Below are 16366 nucleotides of genomic sequence, written 5' to 3'. Positions count from 1 at the left end.
CCTGGAAAAAGCCATTAACATGGCTAGACAATCAGAAGAGATTAAAAAGCAGCAACACACACTGAGGAGTGATGCCAGTTGTGTAAAACTCATGGATAGTGTTAGCTCTGTGGACAGTGTGTTTAAAGGCAGGCAGCAGTATGACAAGCCTAGTTTCACCAAAAACAAAAGTTATGGAGCACAGCCACACAACAGCCAGAGTAACAATCAAAACAGCTCACAGTGCTACAAATGTGGGGGGGCGCCCCACCCTAAACACGAGTGCCCTGCAAATGAGGTCAGGTGCCATTTTTGTGGAAAAATGGGTCACTACCAGCGTGTGTGCCGTGCAGGTAAGGCTGTGCATGGTATTGAGGAAGAAGAGGAAGGGAGCTATTTTCTTGGCTCTGTGACATCTGAGCAAGAGGTATGGACTGCTGAGATAGGTATAATGGGAAAAAGCATCATTTTCAAACTGGACACCGGAGCGGATGTTACAGCTGTGTCACAGACAATGTTTAACAGCATATTTTCCCATGCACAGCAGCCTCTTCTCCAGAGAGCAGGGAGACCCTTATTGGGTCCAGGACGGGTTCCGTTGGATGTGTCAGGTTTCGCCAGACTGCAGCTGAGAAAGGGAGCCAAACACACCACGGAGGAAGTCTATGTTGTCAAAAATATGAGTACACCATTGCTCGGGTTGCCAGCCATAGTAGCCCTTGGCCTTCTCATCCGTGTCAACAGTGTGGACAGGGGGACCCTCAAGACGAGCTACCCAAAGCTATGCAGTGGGCTGGGTACGGTACGTAGACCATACCACATTAAGCTTACACCCGATGCTGTGCCGATTTCCTTGAAAACCCCTAGGAGAATTCCACTGCCGTTGGTGGGGAAGGTCACGGAAGAGCTCCAACGCATGGAAAGCCTGGGCGTTATCAGCCACGTGGAGGAGCCGACCGCCTGGTGCACCAGCATGGTGGTCGTGCCCAAGAAAGACAGCGATAAGGTGCGTTTATGTGTGGACTTGACAGGCTTAAACATGTATGTGTGCCGTGAAAAGTAAATTTTACCGTCAGTAGAGCAGAGTCTCGGGACACTTGCTGGAGCGAAAATATTCAGCAAATTGGATGCCAACATGGGGTTCTGGCAGATTCCACTCATGAAGGAATCAGCCAAGTACACCACGTTCATTACACCCTTTGGCCGATTCCACTTTAACCGTCTTCCGTTTGGAATCGCCTCAGCACCCGAACACTTCCAGTGCATGATGGCGGAGGTCATAGAGGGGCTAGAAGGGGTGGTCTGCCACATTGATGATCTATTAGTGTGGAGGCGGGACCAGGAAGAGCACGACGCTCGACTCCATGCTGTGCTACAAAGAGTGGAAAAAGATGGCCTCACCCTGAATGTGGACAAATGTGAGTTCTCCAAGAGTGAAATGCTTTTCCTGGGTCACATCATCACAACGGAGGGCATCCGCCCTGACCCGAGGAAGACAGAGGCCATCACAGAGTTGGTGGAGCCCACAAACGTTACTGAGTTGAGGAGTTTTCTCGGTATGGTCAATCAGCTGGGAAAGTTCATCCCCCAGCTGGCCGAAACTGATAAGCCGCTTCATGACCTCCTCTCAAAGAAAAATTGTTGGGTCTGGGACGTGGACCAGGCTATGGCATTTGAAGCGCTGAAGAAGGCACTGTGTTCTGCTCCTGTGCTGGCTATGTATGACCTGAACAGACACTAAAGTGTCAGCTAATGCATCATCATATGGATTGGGAGGCGTTCTTCTCCAGAGAGAGGAGGAAGGATGGAAGCCTGTGGCGTATGCATCACGCTCGCTCAATCCAACTGAGCAACGTTACGCGCAAGTAGAGAAGGAGGCGCTAGCCCTCACATTACCTCATAGGGAAACATCTCTGCCTGGAGACCGACCACAAACCCCTACTCAGTCTACTTGGAGCCCAAGCACTGGATCTGCTGCCGCCAAGAATCCAGCGCTTCAGAATGAGGCTCATGCGCTACTCATACTCCATCGTGCATGTACCAGGAAAGTCACTTTGGACAGCAGACATGCTGTCGCGTAGGGGTGGGACGATACATCGATCCAGATCGATATATCGATCTATTATCAATAATCAAATAGGATCGATGCCACGTAAAAAGATCGATTCATATTGCGATACTCTTATTTTGAAAATCCGGCGACGGCGACGTCATCGCCCCGCGCCCAGTGTTGTGAAACTCAAACTCCGTTTAACATCAGTAGCGTCTAGAGCGTCAATAGAGCAAGACTAGTGTGCCTATTCTGTGACCCAAAACATGTCCCTGCTGTTTTATTCCACAACGGGTCCAATGCATCTAACCTGCTTTGCAATCCTCGTCACTCCATTATGCCCACGTCGCGTTAAAGATCGAAGATAACGTTACTTTAGCGTGAGCTAACAAGCTAACCCAGAGCCATAGGCAGAGAGAAGTGTGGACTGGGAGGGTGCATTCTCAGGGATAGCCCCACTAACAGGATCTGGCCGGTACTGCACCTTGGGACTCCCAATATGCTTTTCCAGCCAAAATACAGCTCTGTGACAGTGAATAGGATATTAATATCGAGAAAAAAAATAAATGAACCAAAAACAGTGAACAGGAGGTCTATTTGTATTAAAAACAATAGATTGTTTCTCATTTAAATGTCTGGAAGAGCTCAAAAATAAAAATGTCATGATATTTCCATTGCCTTTTTTTTTGTTGATTTAAATGTTACTGATTGTATTAAATGGGCACATAATATCGTCTCATATCGATCGCAGGCACCTGAATCGAATCGTATCGTGGCAGACTGTGTGATATCGGATAATATCGTATCGTTGTCCAAAGAATCGATATCGTATCGTGATTAAACTGGTGATTCCCACCCCTACTCGCGTGCACCTGTGGAGTCACGCATGTCTGCAGGAGATAAAGAGCTGATGGAGAGCAGCAACATATACGTGGACTTTGTTATAGAGAGTCTACCTGTCAGTGCCTCATACATGGAAAACCTGAAAGAACAGCTGAAAGCTGACAGTGTCTGCTCACGAATTATGACTGTGCACAGAAGGATGGCCAGCGCATGTAAATAAAGAACCGCTGCTGAAAAACTACTGGCCAGAGCAAGATACACTCACAGTGGAAAATGGATTACTGTTGAAAGGAGCACGGCTTGTAATACCAGTAACAATGCGGAATGACGTGCTAGCCAAAATTCACGAAGGACACAAAGGTGTGGTGAAGTGTAAAACACGCGCTCATCGGCCTGTGTGGTGGCCGGGACTCGGGCAGCAGATAAATAACATGGTACTCAACTGCAGGACATGCATACAAGAGCGCCATAACCACAAAGAGCCACTCATGGTGTCTCAACGCCCTGAAAGACCATGGCAGAAGTTGGAGGCAGATCTGTTTGTCTTGGGAAGCAAGACATACCTGCTTGTTGTCGACTACTTCTCCAGGTATGTTGAGATTGCACTATTTTTTATTTTTTTTTAAACTTAAATTTTTTAAGTTTTTAGACAGACAGCACTTACAAAAAATAAATAATAAAAAATAAAGAGACTAGCATCACAATAAAAACAAAAAGAAAAAACAGTGCACATAAATATTTACATGGGTATCACATGGTTAGTCGTCTGGTCCCCCTACTGTTGTTTTCTAGGTATTTGATACAAAGGCTGATTGTGTATCTCCCTTAAACAGGCATAAACAGGTAATTCCTACTCAAAGATGATAAATGCTGACTAAGGCTTGTATGTGTGATCTGGGTCCAGAGACCCTCCTTGAGCTTCTTTCTTCCCTTATCCTTCGTCCTTTCTTTTTTTTTTCTCTTGTTTATTAACTTTCACTTTGCCTTTTGGTTCACCCATACACAAACCACATCATCCCTGAATATTTAATACCACACCGTTAAACAGACATAAATAATAAGGTATAAAAGCATTCAGCAATTGTAATATCCCAAAAACAAAATAGAAAATACTAACTAAAGCACAGGTGTGTGACATGGGTTCATAGACCCTCCTTGAACATCTTTCCTCCTTTACCCTTCGCCCTCTTGTGTTGCATTTGGTTCTTCCTCTGTGATGTCGTTCTCGTTCCTTTTATAATCCTCCCACTTTCCCCATCTTTCCCCAAATTTCTCTTCCTGTAACCTCAGCATGTGTGTTATCCTTTCCATATCCTGTATTTCTTCCACTATTCCTACCCATTTTGCTATTGTCGGTGGGTCTTCCTTGTACCACAGTCTCGTTATTGCTTTTCTGGCCGCTATCAACATTATCTTTATTAAATATTTGTCCCCCCCTTGTATTCCCTCGTGTGTCAGGTCTCCTAAGTAAAGCACCAGTCCTGTTTGTGGTAGCCCATATCCTAATATTCTGATCATTGCTTCCCCTATCTCCTCCCAATACCCCTTCAGCTTCTGACATCCCCAGAATATGTGCGTGTGATTTGCCCCCTCCTTCCCACACATCCTCCAGCATGCTTTTTGTGTTGGTGCATATTTTCCCTTCAGCTCTGGGGTTATAAAGAATCTGATTATGTTTTTCCATCCAAATTCTTTCCATATTCTCGATCCTGTTGTTGAATGTTGTACCTCGCATATGTTCCCCCATTCCTTCCCTGTTATTCCTATCTCTAGTTCTCTCTCCCATTTCTCCCTTATATAATCGGTCGTGTGTCCCTTGCTGGTCATTATAGCCCGGTATATTGCTGATATTACTCTTCCTTGCCCCCCTTTGTATGCCCATACCATCATCTTTATTATTCCATTCTGTTCCTCGTCTTTGGCCCCCCTTATTTCTTTGTTGTAGTAGTCTCTAACCTGTAGATATCTGAAGTGGTCCCTGTTTTCTAGTCCAAATTTCTCCTTTAATTTTTGTAGTGTCTGCATTTCTCCCTTCTCTATCATTTTGCATATCGCTGTTGCCCCCCCCCCTCTCCCACCTTCTGAATCCATGGTCTAACCTCCCTGGTTTGAATCTCTTGTCATGTGCTACCCATCTCAGGACCCCTGACTGCTTCTCCAATTTGTGTGTTTTTACTACTCTGTTCCATATGGTCAAGGTGCATTTGGTGATTGGATCTAATAGTCCCTCTTTTTCTTTAAATAGTTCCCTATCTCCCACCAGAGCTTGTACCTTGTATCCCTCCCCTTCTTTTTCAATGTCTTTCCATCTTGCCTCATATCTGTCGTTACACCAGCACGTCACTGCTCTCAGTTGTGCTGCATAGTAATAATCTTGTAGGCTGGGTACTGCCATCCCTCCCTCTTCCTTTGGTAGTTGTAGTGTTTTATATCTGACCCGTGGTCTTCTCCCCGCCCATATGAACCTCGATATCAGTCTGTCCCACTCCCTGAATTGATTCTGTGGTATTTGTATCGGTAGTGACTGGAATAGGTACAGTAACCTTGATAGTATGTTCATTTTAATGACCTCTATTCTTGAATTGAAGTCCAAGGGCATTACTGTCCATCTCTCTAAGTCTCTCTTGATGTTCTGATTTATCTGTGTATAATTCGCCTCAAACAGTTTCGCCACCCCTCTCGTGATGTTCACCCCTAAGTATTTAATCTTGTCCATGTCCCATCTTATCCCGTACTGTTCTCTAATTTCCGTCGTTGGAGAATAGTTCCATGCTAAGGTCTGTGTCTTTGTCACGTTTAGTTTGTATCCGAGATTGCACTATTATCTCACACCAGGTCCACCGACATCATCGTTCACCTCAGCTCAATCTTCGCCCGCCATGGCATCCCAGAGGTCCTGATGTCAGATAACGGGCCACAGTTTTCTGGACAAGCCTTCGCGTCCTTTGCAGCTACATATGGATTCAGGCATGTCACCAGCAGTCCGAGGTTTCCTCAAAGTAATGGCAAAGCGGAACGCGCAGTCCAGACGTTGAAAAATCTTCTGAAAAAGGCTGGAGATCGGGCGGCTAAGTGGCGCAGTGGGCAAGGCGCTCGCCACTAATGCAGGAGACGCTGGGTTCGAGCCCAGCTCTCTGCGTTGCTACCAGCTTGGCTGGTCGTTCATACTAATACAATTGGCAGTATTAGGGGGTGGGAAGCTGGAGGGTGGGGATCGGACGTTGTGGACAGCGACTCCTACAGGTCGGTTGGTGCGCCTGCGCAGCAGAATCAGGAAGCAACGGGGGCGGCGTGTCCCTCCCATGCAGACCCTCGCCGCTGAGAGATTGCGCTGTGCAGGTGAAAAGATGCGACGGCTGCCTCCTCGTGTACCGGAGGGGACACGTGATGCAAGGCTTCGTCCACATTGCAGCCGGCTTGTGGGAGGCATGGCCTAACAACGTTCGAGACAGGGGAGGGTAGAATTGGACAATACGAAATTGGGGAAGGGAGAAAAATAGAAAATGGGGAGAAAAAGTAGATGAAAAAAAAAAAGAAAAAGGCTGGAGATCCTTATCTGGCTCTGCTCGCCTACAGAGCCACACCTCTCCAGAGTGGTTACAGCCCGGCTCAACTTCTCATGGGCCGACTTCTCCGCACCACGGTGCCGACCATTCCCTCCCAGCTGGTTCCTGCGCTGCCGGACTGCAGTGCATTCGCTCAGGAGAAGAGAGGCGTGGCGGACACTGGAAATTACAACAGACGTCACCGTGTCAAAGCTCTGTGACTTGTCACCAGGAGAACAAGTATGGGTCACTGACGCTAAAGAGTCTGGGACAGTGCTCCAGAAGCACTCCACTCCAAGATCATACTTGGTGGATCTACCTCAGGGGGTGGTGAGACGCAACCGCCTGCACCTGATACCTCTTCAGACATCTGAACAGGACAGAGGTTCCCCACTACAGCACCAAACGCCAGAGCCAATTCCTGAGCAGGCTCCCATGTCACCAGGTGTGGTACACCAAGCCGCACCTAAAGGGACTCTCTCAAAACCCGGTCTGGGAGAACTGTAGTGAATCCTAATAGGCTTGACCTGTGAACTGGGGGGAAAAGGGGATCTAAAAAAAAAGGCACGTGTGTATAATAACAAGAAAAATAAAATGTTATGTAAATGCTATGGGTAGTTTAAGGCACTATAAATAATACTGTTTGTGTTACAGACCTTTCTACACAAAGAGGCAGAATAATCCTCTAAGGTCTGATGAGACAAAGGCAGTCTACCCTTTGTTCTCGAGAAATGGGAGATGTGGTGTTATCCTAGTTTAGATCATATGGTCCGGGTCTATTGTTATGACAAACAGGAAGTAAGGTTAGAGCCGGCCAATAAGAATGAGCCTGGGGCTGATGTTCAGTTTGGAGTTCAAGCAGTTTGGAGTTCAAGGTCACGGAGTTAACGTATGTTAAGGCTATGCTAAATAAATTACCAGATCAGTTCACAGTTGTGAGTCTCACGTTCTTTCAAGAATACTCGACACCTAGAGAGAATACGCGCCCTGGTCAGGCGCTACTGTGCATTTGACCCTTACATCACCATAAGATAGTGTGAAGAGAGCCCTACCTGTCCTTGAAACGGCACAGGTGTGATACTGGGTATGGGGGCTTTAAACCGATGGGCGCGCTTTGATAAGCCGCTCGCCCCGGTGTTGTGCCCGAGATGATGTGCGCTCTGACCAGTAGCTTTTACCTATATGTAAAGTGGCGTGTCGGCGGATAAAGCCACATTCTGCAGCATCATTTGAATATCAACAGTAACAGCTAATCAAATCACTGCTAGGCCAAAAACAAAACAAAGGGGCTCTGGGTGTAGGAAATACAAAAAGTATCCCCCAAACTACTTGCATAATAGACATAGTTGTTCAATAAGATCGCATTGACTACGTCGTCTGTCCAGTTTGGTGCGAGATGTCAGCTTTGCACTGAGAGGCGCGGCGCCAGCAGCATATCTTGGCAAGAAGAGTACAAATCAAAGTTCATAAGCTGAAGGAATGTTTTAATCATTACAAGAAAGGTCAAACACATTACATCCAAACAAGAGTTCACACTTCAATACAGAAATAATTAAAGTATTGTAAAAGTGTTGACAAGTAGGCCAATGTTGGGTCCTTAAGTATCCTTAAACTAAGGGATATTTTGACATTTAGAAAATTAAGTTGATTATTTTCCAGACATTGGAGGAAAAAACGACATTAATTTGTCCTTCATTTGTCTCTATATATTGTGATTCCAATAAAGAATCCATACTCTGATGAAGGTCCATTCGTTTACCATAGCACAAATTAATGTAAGTTGATACGGACCACTAGCCTAGCTGTTGGCCAAAAACACCTCTCCTGGAGTTTTAAGCTAGGCTAGTGGTCTGTATCAGCTTGCAATAATTTGTGCTAAGCTAGGCTAGCTTGCAGCCAGATAGCTTAGAAAGCTATCTATGTTCTTGTCTGACTCTGAAGAAGATGGTAAGCGCATTTCACACAATGTTGGAAAACAGGTACAGTAGGCTACTAGTTTCCGCAGTCCTATAGGTTTACATAGCATCTTCGCTGTTTGCAGGATGCCGATACAGTATGCAGGTGGAAAACCAGCTGACCATGACCGATCCAATTCCTCCTCTTCAGTCAAAAGGTACAGTAGTATTATCAGAGAAGTATTATAATTGGGGTGTCCGATATTATCGGCCGATATCGGCATTATAATGTGATATCGGAAAATATCTGTATCGGTAAAAAAAATAAAATAAAAAGTAGGGGGGAAACCCTGCATACCGGTATCGGTTGATATCGGTATCGGAAATTAAGAGTTGGACAATATCGGTATATCGGTAAAAAAGCCAATATCGAGCATCCCTAATTATAATCAATAGTTCATTATAGAAATGTTTTTTCACTAATAATCGGTTAAAGTGATGACCATTTAAAAAAAAATAATAATAATAATAATAATTATTATTATTAAGTAATAATATGATGAACTGGACTTGTCTTCCAGAAGCTGCCGACACGCACAGGGAGAGGGATGCAGCCAAGACGAACATTATGACATCATGACTTTTTTACCAGGAAATGAAAACATTTCAATAAATAAAAAACACAGTAACATGTTGTGATTGTTGTTTTGTAATAAAGTGCTAATTAAATTAAATACATTTCCCCAAGGGGACCAATAAAGGAATATCTTATCTTACATAAAATCAAAAGACATAAAATCCTTATAGATCCACCACACCCTAATTGGAACACATCCCTGGCACATTGTTCTCTATCATGGGATATTAAAGCCTTTTTCAAAAACCCTTAACAAATGATGAATGATGAATGCAGAAGACATCAATGGTAAGCTACAGCAAAATATAGCTCAAAATGAACTTAAAAAAATATAATCATTTTGGTGACATATCTCAAGACTTATGCTAAATCATACACTAGAATAAGACAGCATTTTTTGTTATATCTTATTCAGATAATTATCAAAAAGTAAAAATTATTTGCCTTTACTAGATGAATGCATGCAACATACAAAAAACAACAACATACAAATTGGACATTTGTTACAAAAAGAAATTCAGTCTAGGATGATGTAATCATAATTTGCAGTAACCCTCCATTTAAGACAGATATAAAGTATCATATGTATATTAATAATGAATCATGTGTGGTTATTCATACATATAATAGAGATGATCCAATACCAACACTGCCTATCAGATATCGGGCCGATAATAGGCTAAAACATGGTATAACTGTATCACTATCGTGATGATACCAGGCTAAAATATCTGTATCAGATATCGGGCCAATACCGGGCTAAAACATGGTATATCTGTGTCAGATAATTTCCCCCAGTACTAAAATCTGGTACCAAGATTCATGTGCAATGTGTCGACTTGGTTTTCTACATTTCTTGTAACTGTGACTTTGGTATTCTGTATTGGTTTAGTACTCAGTCAGTATTGGCAGTGAAAATGTGCATCCCTGGTACATAGAAGCACATAATCACCCATATCAATAACCAGATTATGGCATTGATGAGATCGTTTTCACATTTGTTTAGAAGTTATAAACCTGTTTTTTTTTCTTTTAGTTTTTTAGAAGAGCTTTAATAGCTCATCCACAAATCACGATTATAACACCTCATAAGCCATTGTGGGTACAGTATGTATGTTCCCGAAAATCCATCTTCCCTGCATGACTTTTTCTCCATAAAAAATTAAGTTGTTTGTGGCTGTAAACTAGAATTGCAGTTCATCACGTCATAGGGTGGGGGGTAGTTGAATTTTTGCCACAGTCGATGTACTCAAAGACATCCAGAGATAACTGCTCAATGTGCGACAGGTAGGAGACGTTCATCATCATTCTGTGGGAAAGCAAAAGAGCGACGGAACGAACATCAGACAGATATTTCGAGAACCCCACAGGATGTATAGCCTCTGGTTTTTATTGGGTTTTCCAAGGTTTTATAGTGAGCAAAGTTCAAAGATTTGGGCTCCATGTTTTTTGTTGGTGGAACATAGTTATACTTTTACTAGTTTTACAACATTCAGGGCCATATTGTGACACGTCAGATCCATGGAGGGCTATGCAAGCTACTGTACAGTATGTCTCCCTGGTAGCTTGGGTGCTATAAGCAGTGGTGGAAGAAGTACACAGTAAGTAAAACCCAGATATGATAGTACTCTGGTAAAAGTGAAAGTCCTCCTTTCAAAATTCTACTTGAGTAAAAGTAGAGAAGTATTTCATGTTGAATGTACATACGTATAGGCGGCTAGGTGGTGCAGTGAGCAAGGCGCTCACCACCAATGCAGGAGACGCTGGGTTCGAGCCCAGCTCTCCGCATTGCTATCAGCTTGGCTGGTCGTTCATACTAATACAATTGGCAGTATTAGCGGGTGGGAAGCTGATGGGTGGGGATCGGACGTTGTGGACAGCGACTCCTACAGGTCGGTTGGTGCGCCTGCGCAGCAGAATCAGGAAGCGACGGGGGCGGCGTGCCCTCCAAAACGCAGACCCCCGACGCTGAGAGATCGCGCTGTGCAGGTGAAAAGATGCGACTGCTGCTTCCTCGAGTACCGGAGGGGACACGTGATGTAAGGCTTAGTCCACATTGCAGCCGGCTTGTGGGAGGCATGGCCTAACAACGTTCGAGACAGGGGAGGGTAGAATTGGACGATACGAAATTGAGATGGGAGAAAAATAGAAAATGGGAGAAAAAAGTAGATAAAAAAAAAAAAATAATGTACATAAGTATCAAAAGGAAAAGTATGCATTCTACATGATGTGTGTGTGTGGATTGTTCAAACCATTGACCACTGAGGTTATGTCGTCCAATTATGCTGCTCTGATTCCGTCCTCTTGAAGTTGGCAGGCTTCAAATTTGAAACACATAATCTTCATACATCTTTGCGATGTTTTCTATGCAAAATGTTTTTTCTTAAAAAGTAACAAATAGTTACTTTTAAAATAGTAACTAATGGTCCGGGAGGGGGGGGGTTCGAGCTGGAGCATATGTGTGTAGGGTTTTAGATAATAGGTATTAGGAGTATATCCTGTATAAAACATTGGTACAATTGGTAATTTCGTTGGATATACACTGTATACGGTAAAATATTATTATATACTTTTTTTTGTTTTCTGTTACTGTACTTGCATGTCATTTTAGCCACCTTAATTGTTAGTTTCATTATGCATTGTGTGTTGAGTACTGACTTTTAACAATTTTGTTTTGCAATAATAAAAAAAAAAAAAAAAAAAAAAAAAAGTAACTAATGGGTTCAGATAAATGTAGTAGAGTAAAAGGTACAATATTTCCTTTGAAATGTAGTGGAGTAAAAGTACAAAGTACCTCGGAATTGTACTTATATACAGTGCTTGAATACAAATACTTAGTTACTTTTCACCACAGGGTATAACTATAATCTATGTGTAATCTATGTATAAATATAATCTCTTTATTGCCAAGTAAATCTTTACATGCATATCAGGAATTATTTTGTTGTTTGGAATGTGTCCTCTGCATTTAACCCATCCTAACTATTTAGGAGCAGTGGGCAGCCACAGTCCTACACCCTGGGAGCAGTTGCTGGTTAAGTGCCTTGCTCGAGGGCACTTCATTGTGGTGGATATTAACCCTTTCACTACCACACTACCAAAGGGTTAACCCTTTCACTGACTTCAGGCCACCGCTGGGTGCGATGTGTCAATCTAGTGGTGACAGAACATAACAACACCTGGACTAAATGAGTGACATGCTTTGTTGTTGCATGAAACATCACCCCTGTGTCTGATGTCCATGATTTCTTTTTAGTAAAATAGGAAAATGCATTAAAGGTGAACTTCACCAAATAACAACACTAATTTATTTTGCACCTAGTCTCACACACATTCACAACCTTCAAACAGTTTTGCACACATTCCTTTAGTTTGACAGTTATTGAGGCCCTGTCCACACGCACGCGGGGTGTTATGTAACCGAGCCTTAATGTACGCGGTTGCACTGTTCGTCCACACGCAACCGGGTTTTTGGAACACTGCAACCGTGGTCTTTGAAAACCGGGGTCCAGGGTGGAGTTTTGGGCGCATCCCGGTTGCATTGGTTGCGTGTGGGCATAGTAACCGAGGTTATTTCCAGTGTTTACAGCAGAGCTGTCCCAAGTAGCTGCGGCTACCAACTAAGCTCATGTGTTGTCAAGTTATTGTTATAAGGAACCCAGTCCAGTCTGCATCCCCATAACAATTGTTTGTATTGAGCCGTATTGTATTGTACCCAGGGAGCGAAATTAACTTTTTGACTCACCGGCCAGTGGCGGGTAGATGGGAAGAATCTACCCGCCAAGCATATTTCTTACCTGCCAACTTTTTTTTGATAAAACATTTTTTTATTATTATTTTATATAATTTTTTTTTAATAAAATATATATATTATATAATCATACTTGTGATTGTGTTATCTGCGAGACATCGCCACCTCGCTGTCTGCAAACAGCTCCACTGTCTGTGTGTATACTCGAGTGGCCTCCAGCTCCAGCAAGGATTCTCCGGCGCTGCAGCTGGGCCCTAAACCCTACATTCAGCATGAAAGGATTCTCCTGCGCTGCACCTGGATCCTAGTCAGCAGCCCTCATGCGATGTAAGCCAGGGACTCGAATACGCATGTTGTTGTTGTAGGACATTGATGCCAGGAGCTATCTGTAGCTACTGCTGGATGGCGTTGGGACAACGCCTCAGTGAACTATTTAGTTTACTGCGACATTTCGTAGTGACTAGTGAGCTACCTAGCCAACGGAGGTATTATGCACTGGACTATTGCTGGAGGATTTGTTGATGTCTGGAGCTATCAGTAGCTAGCCGGCTGGATAACGTTACACAATGCCTCATGTATTAAATTAAGTGAATAGTTGACTGGGTCATTTTGTAACGGTAGCTAACGTTATCTCAGGAAGGTCCCACACTGACTAGACTAACGTCACGGTGACTCGGAGGCAATAGCCTCTGTTTACATGCAGGCATACAGAAACAGGTGGGGAGGGGGTAGCAGCAGCAGCGCGCGGTGCGCTGCATGTCTGTGCTGAGACAGCGAGTGAGAACTCCGCTAAAGAATTGGATCATGATTTTCAGTTTTCACATTTGATTTGACTATTTTACTATTTGATTGCCCGCCACACGGCGGTCAGACCTCTCAGTGGGAGGCGCCAAACGTAAAAACTGAGCGCAAATGGCGGGTGGCGCTCTCTAGTTTCGGTCCCTGATTGCACCCATTCTGCAATCTGTTAAATAACGTTTTCATCCATTTATTCTACTAGCGTTAACGTTACTACGTTAATGAACGCTAGCCTCAATGCTAACTATTATAATGTAAAATGCCAATCACATTAGCATGTAGCTAACAACATCAGAGATCTTTTTGTGAGACTAAACTCTCCGCTCTTGGTGGTAAATTGTGTTGATGTTGGTTTTGTTTCATCAACAAATGAGGCAGAACACAGTTAATGTATCTTTTTGTTTATTGCACTTTGTTTCTTGCCGCAAATACATGCTATGTTGCTAATGGTTCATGCGAGGTAATTTCTTTTTTTTTAATCCACTTTTTCTCCCCATTTTTCAATTTTTCTCCCATCCCAATTTCGTGTTTCCAATTCTTCCCTCCCCTGTCTTGAATGTTGCTAGACTATGCCTCCCACTGGTCGGCTGTAGTGAGGATAGAAGCCTTGCATCACGTGTCCCCTCCGGTACACGAGGAGGCAGCCTGTCACATCTTTTCACAGCAGCAGCTCAAACTCTCAGTGGCGAGGAGTAACGCGTGGGAGGCTCACGCTGCCCCCGATACTTCCTGTTTCCGCAGCACCGGCGTCACCCAACCGACCTGTAGGAGTCGCTGTCCACAACGTCCAATCCCCACCCACCAGCTTTCCCACCCTCTAACACTGCCAATTGTGTTAGTATGACGGCCGGCCAAGCCGGTAGCAACGCAGAGAGCTGGGCTCGATACCAGCATCTCCTGCGTTAGTGGCGAGCGCCTTGCCACTCAGCCGCCCTAATGCGAGGTAATTTAAAGATGGCGGGTTTCTGTTTTGAGCAGGACGTGGAGTGACGCGTTCAACCCTTCTGATTGGTTGAAAATGGCCTTCATGTTTGAACTACATCGCCACCTACTGCTTTGGCATTGTACTACATGTATATACATCACTCTGTGCGGAGTTTAAACCAGTCGTGTGGACAGAGTATTTTTTTTTGAATAATAAAAAAAAGAAAATGTGTCAAAAATACCCGTGATCGTGTGGACTGGGCCTGAGACTACATCCGGTCACAAACCTGCTTCTCTAACCTTTAGGCCACCACTGCCCCCATACATGAGTTTGAATATGGCCACCAGTGATGTCATCTGGGACATTGAATCCTTGTGTTGTGTTAATTACAGCACCATGAAATTATGTTGATGAAGAAATAGCAATACCATGTCGTATATGGACTGCTACCTTATTATTTTAACTAGATTAGATTAATGTATTGGCATCATATACAGCTCGTGGTACACCTGCCGCAGCGTGCGCACACACACACACGCAGTACTGTATATGAATGAATGAATAAAATATAATATATATAGCCTACGGCGGGCGTAATGAATGAACGCAGTATGGCTTATTATTCCATAATTAAGCCTATACTGTTCATTCGTAGGCGCACACAAGACTTGTTATGGAATATTAATGCAGTCTATTTCCACCGATTAGCTTTAGTTCTTATTTATTTATCCACTGTCATTTCAGTGTTGGTGTATAGGCTATATAGTGTATTTCAATATAAGTTTAATTGATTAATGATATATTCGAAGGAATGCAGGTGTATAGCTATATCAACCCCCTCCAATGTACAGTAAATGACCAAGTATGTTGTCAATATTCCAATGTACAGTTTTGCTTGTACAGTGTAAGTCTATCCCCCACCCACCCCTCCTACCCAACCTCCTCCAACAGTTTCTACGTCAAATGTACTCTCTTTTCTGGACTCTTTTTGTATCACAAACAGTACTGTATTTGCAAATCTGGTATGTCATAAATGTATAGATGTAGCAGTACTGTCTATCTGTGTCGTGTGTGTCATATATGTTATGATGAATTGAAAATGGGGGACCCTGATGTAAACAAGACGAAAGTCTTTCTCTGGTCTGCATCCCCTTAACAATTGTATGTAATTGAGCTGTACTGTACTGTACCCATTCTGCAATCTGTTAATAAAGTTTTCAATCAATCAATCAATCAAACAAAGGTCTGTCCCATTGTATACCAATCAATGGGATACATTGCATGTTGACCTGCATTCTTTCAAATGTATATAATTAATCATTAAAACAGATGTGTAACAAATAAGAAAGAAGAAATACAGATTCCACAGAAGGCATTAAATAATTATTATTTTCAATCATTTCACAATAATTGCATAATTATGTTTGAATATCTGAGTAATTAAAGTAACTATATTTGTCCAAAATAGCTGGTTCAGATATGGTTAACACTCGCCATGGTTAAATTCATAATTTACCATCCCTAGCCAGCTCTATTTGTCTATGGAGAAGTTCCCCTTCTTTGCAGGGCTATAACTTTTTAAATTCTATTGCTAAATTGACATTATTATGGCCCATTCAATGTCCTATATCTATTGTTCAGGGTGTAGCAACGTTATACTTTTTCATTCACATATTCATACTAAAATACGGTCTAAAGTATAAGTATGTTTTTATCGTTTTCTGCGGCTTTCTCCAGAACTTGATTTATAGCCCCAAATGCATTATATTGATGATCAAATACAGTTTGGTAGCGATCGGTGCCAGATAAAAAATTTCAACTGGAGGTACTTCTAGAAGTTACTACGTATGATCTGATGTTGACCGGATGGGCGGGGGGTCGTTTATAATTCCGTGGGCAACGTTATATCATTCATCTAGTGTGGGTCATATGATCATCAGAGC

General features: G+C 43.2%; 1 protein-coding gene across 1 annotated transcript in view; it reads right to left on the bottom strand.

Moving 5' to 3' along the window:
• Positions 1-7931: 7931 nt before the first annotated feature.
• tmem106a (transmembrane protein 106A) overlaps positions 7932-16366 on the bottom strand; it is a 60573-nt gene continuing 52138 nt past the window's right edge. The window contains exon 8 of the mRNA XM_084322417.1: positions 7932-10258. Coding sequence (XP_084178543.1) covers positions 10150-10258 — 109 coding nt within the window. The 3' untranslated portion in view covers positions 7932-10149. The remainder of the gene's footprint in view (positions 10259-16366) is intronic.

The sequence above is a fragment of the Notolepis coatsorum genome (genome assembly GCF_963971535.1).
Source record: "Notolepis coatsorum genome assembly, chromosome: 10".
Taxonomy (NCBI): domain Eukaryota; kingdom Metazoa; phylum Chordata; class Actinopteri; order Aulopiformes; family Paralepididae; genus Notolepis; species Notolepis coatsorum.
This window is presented reverse-complemented; position numbering and strand designations above follow the sequence as displayed.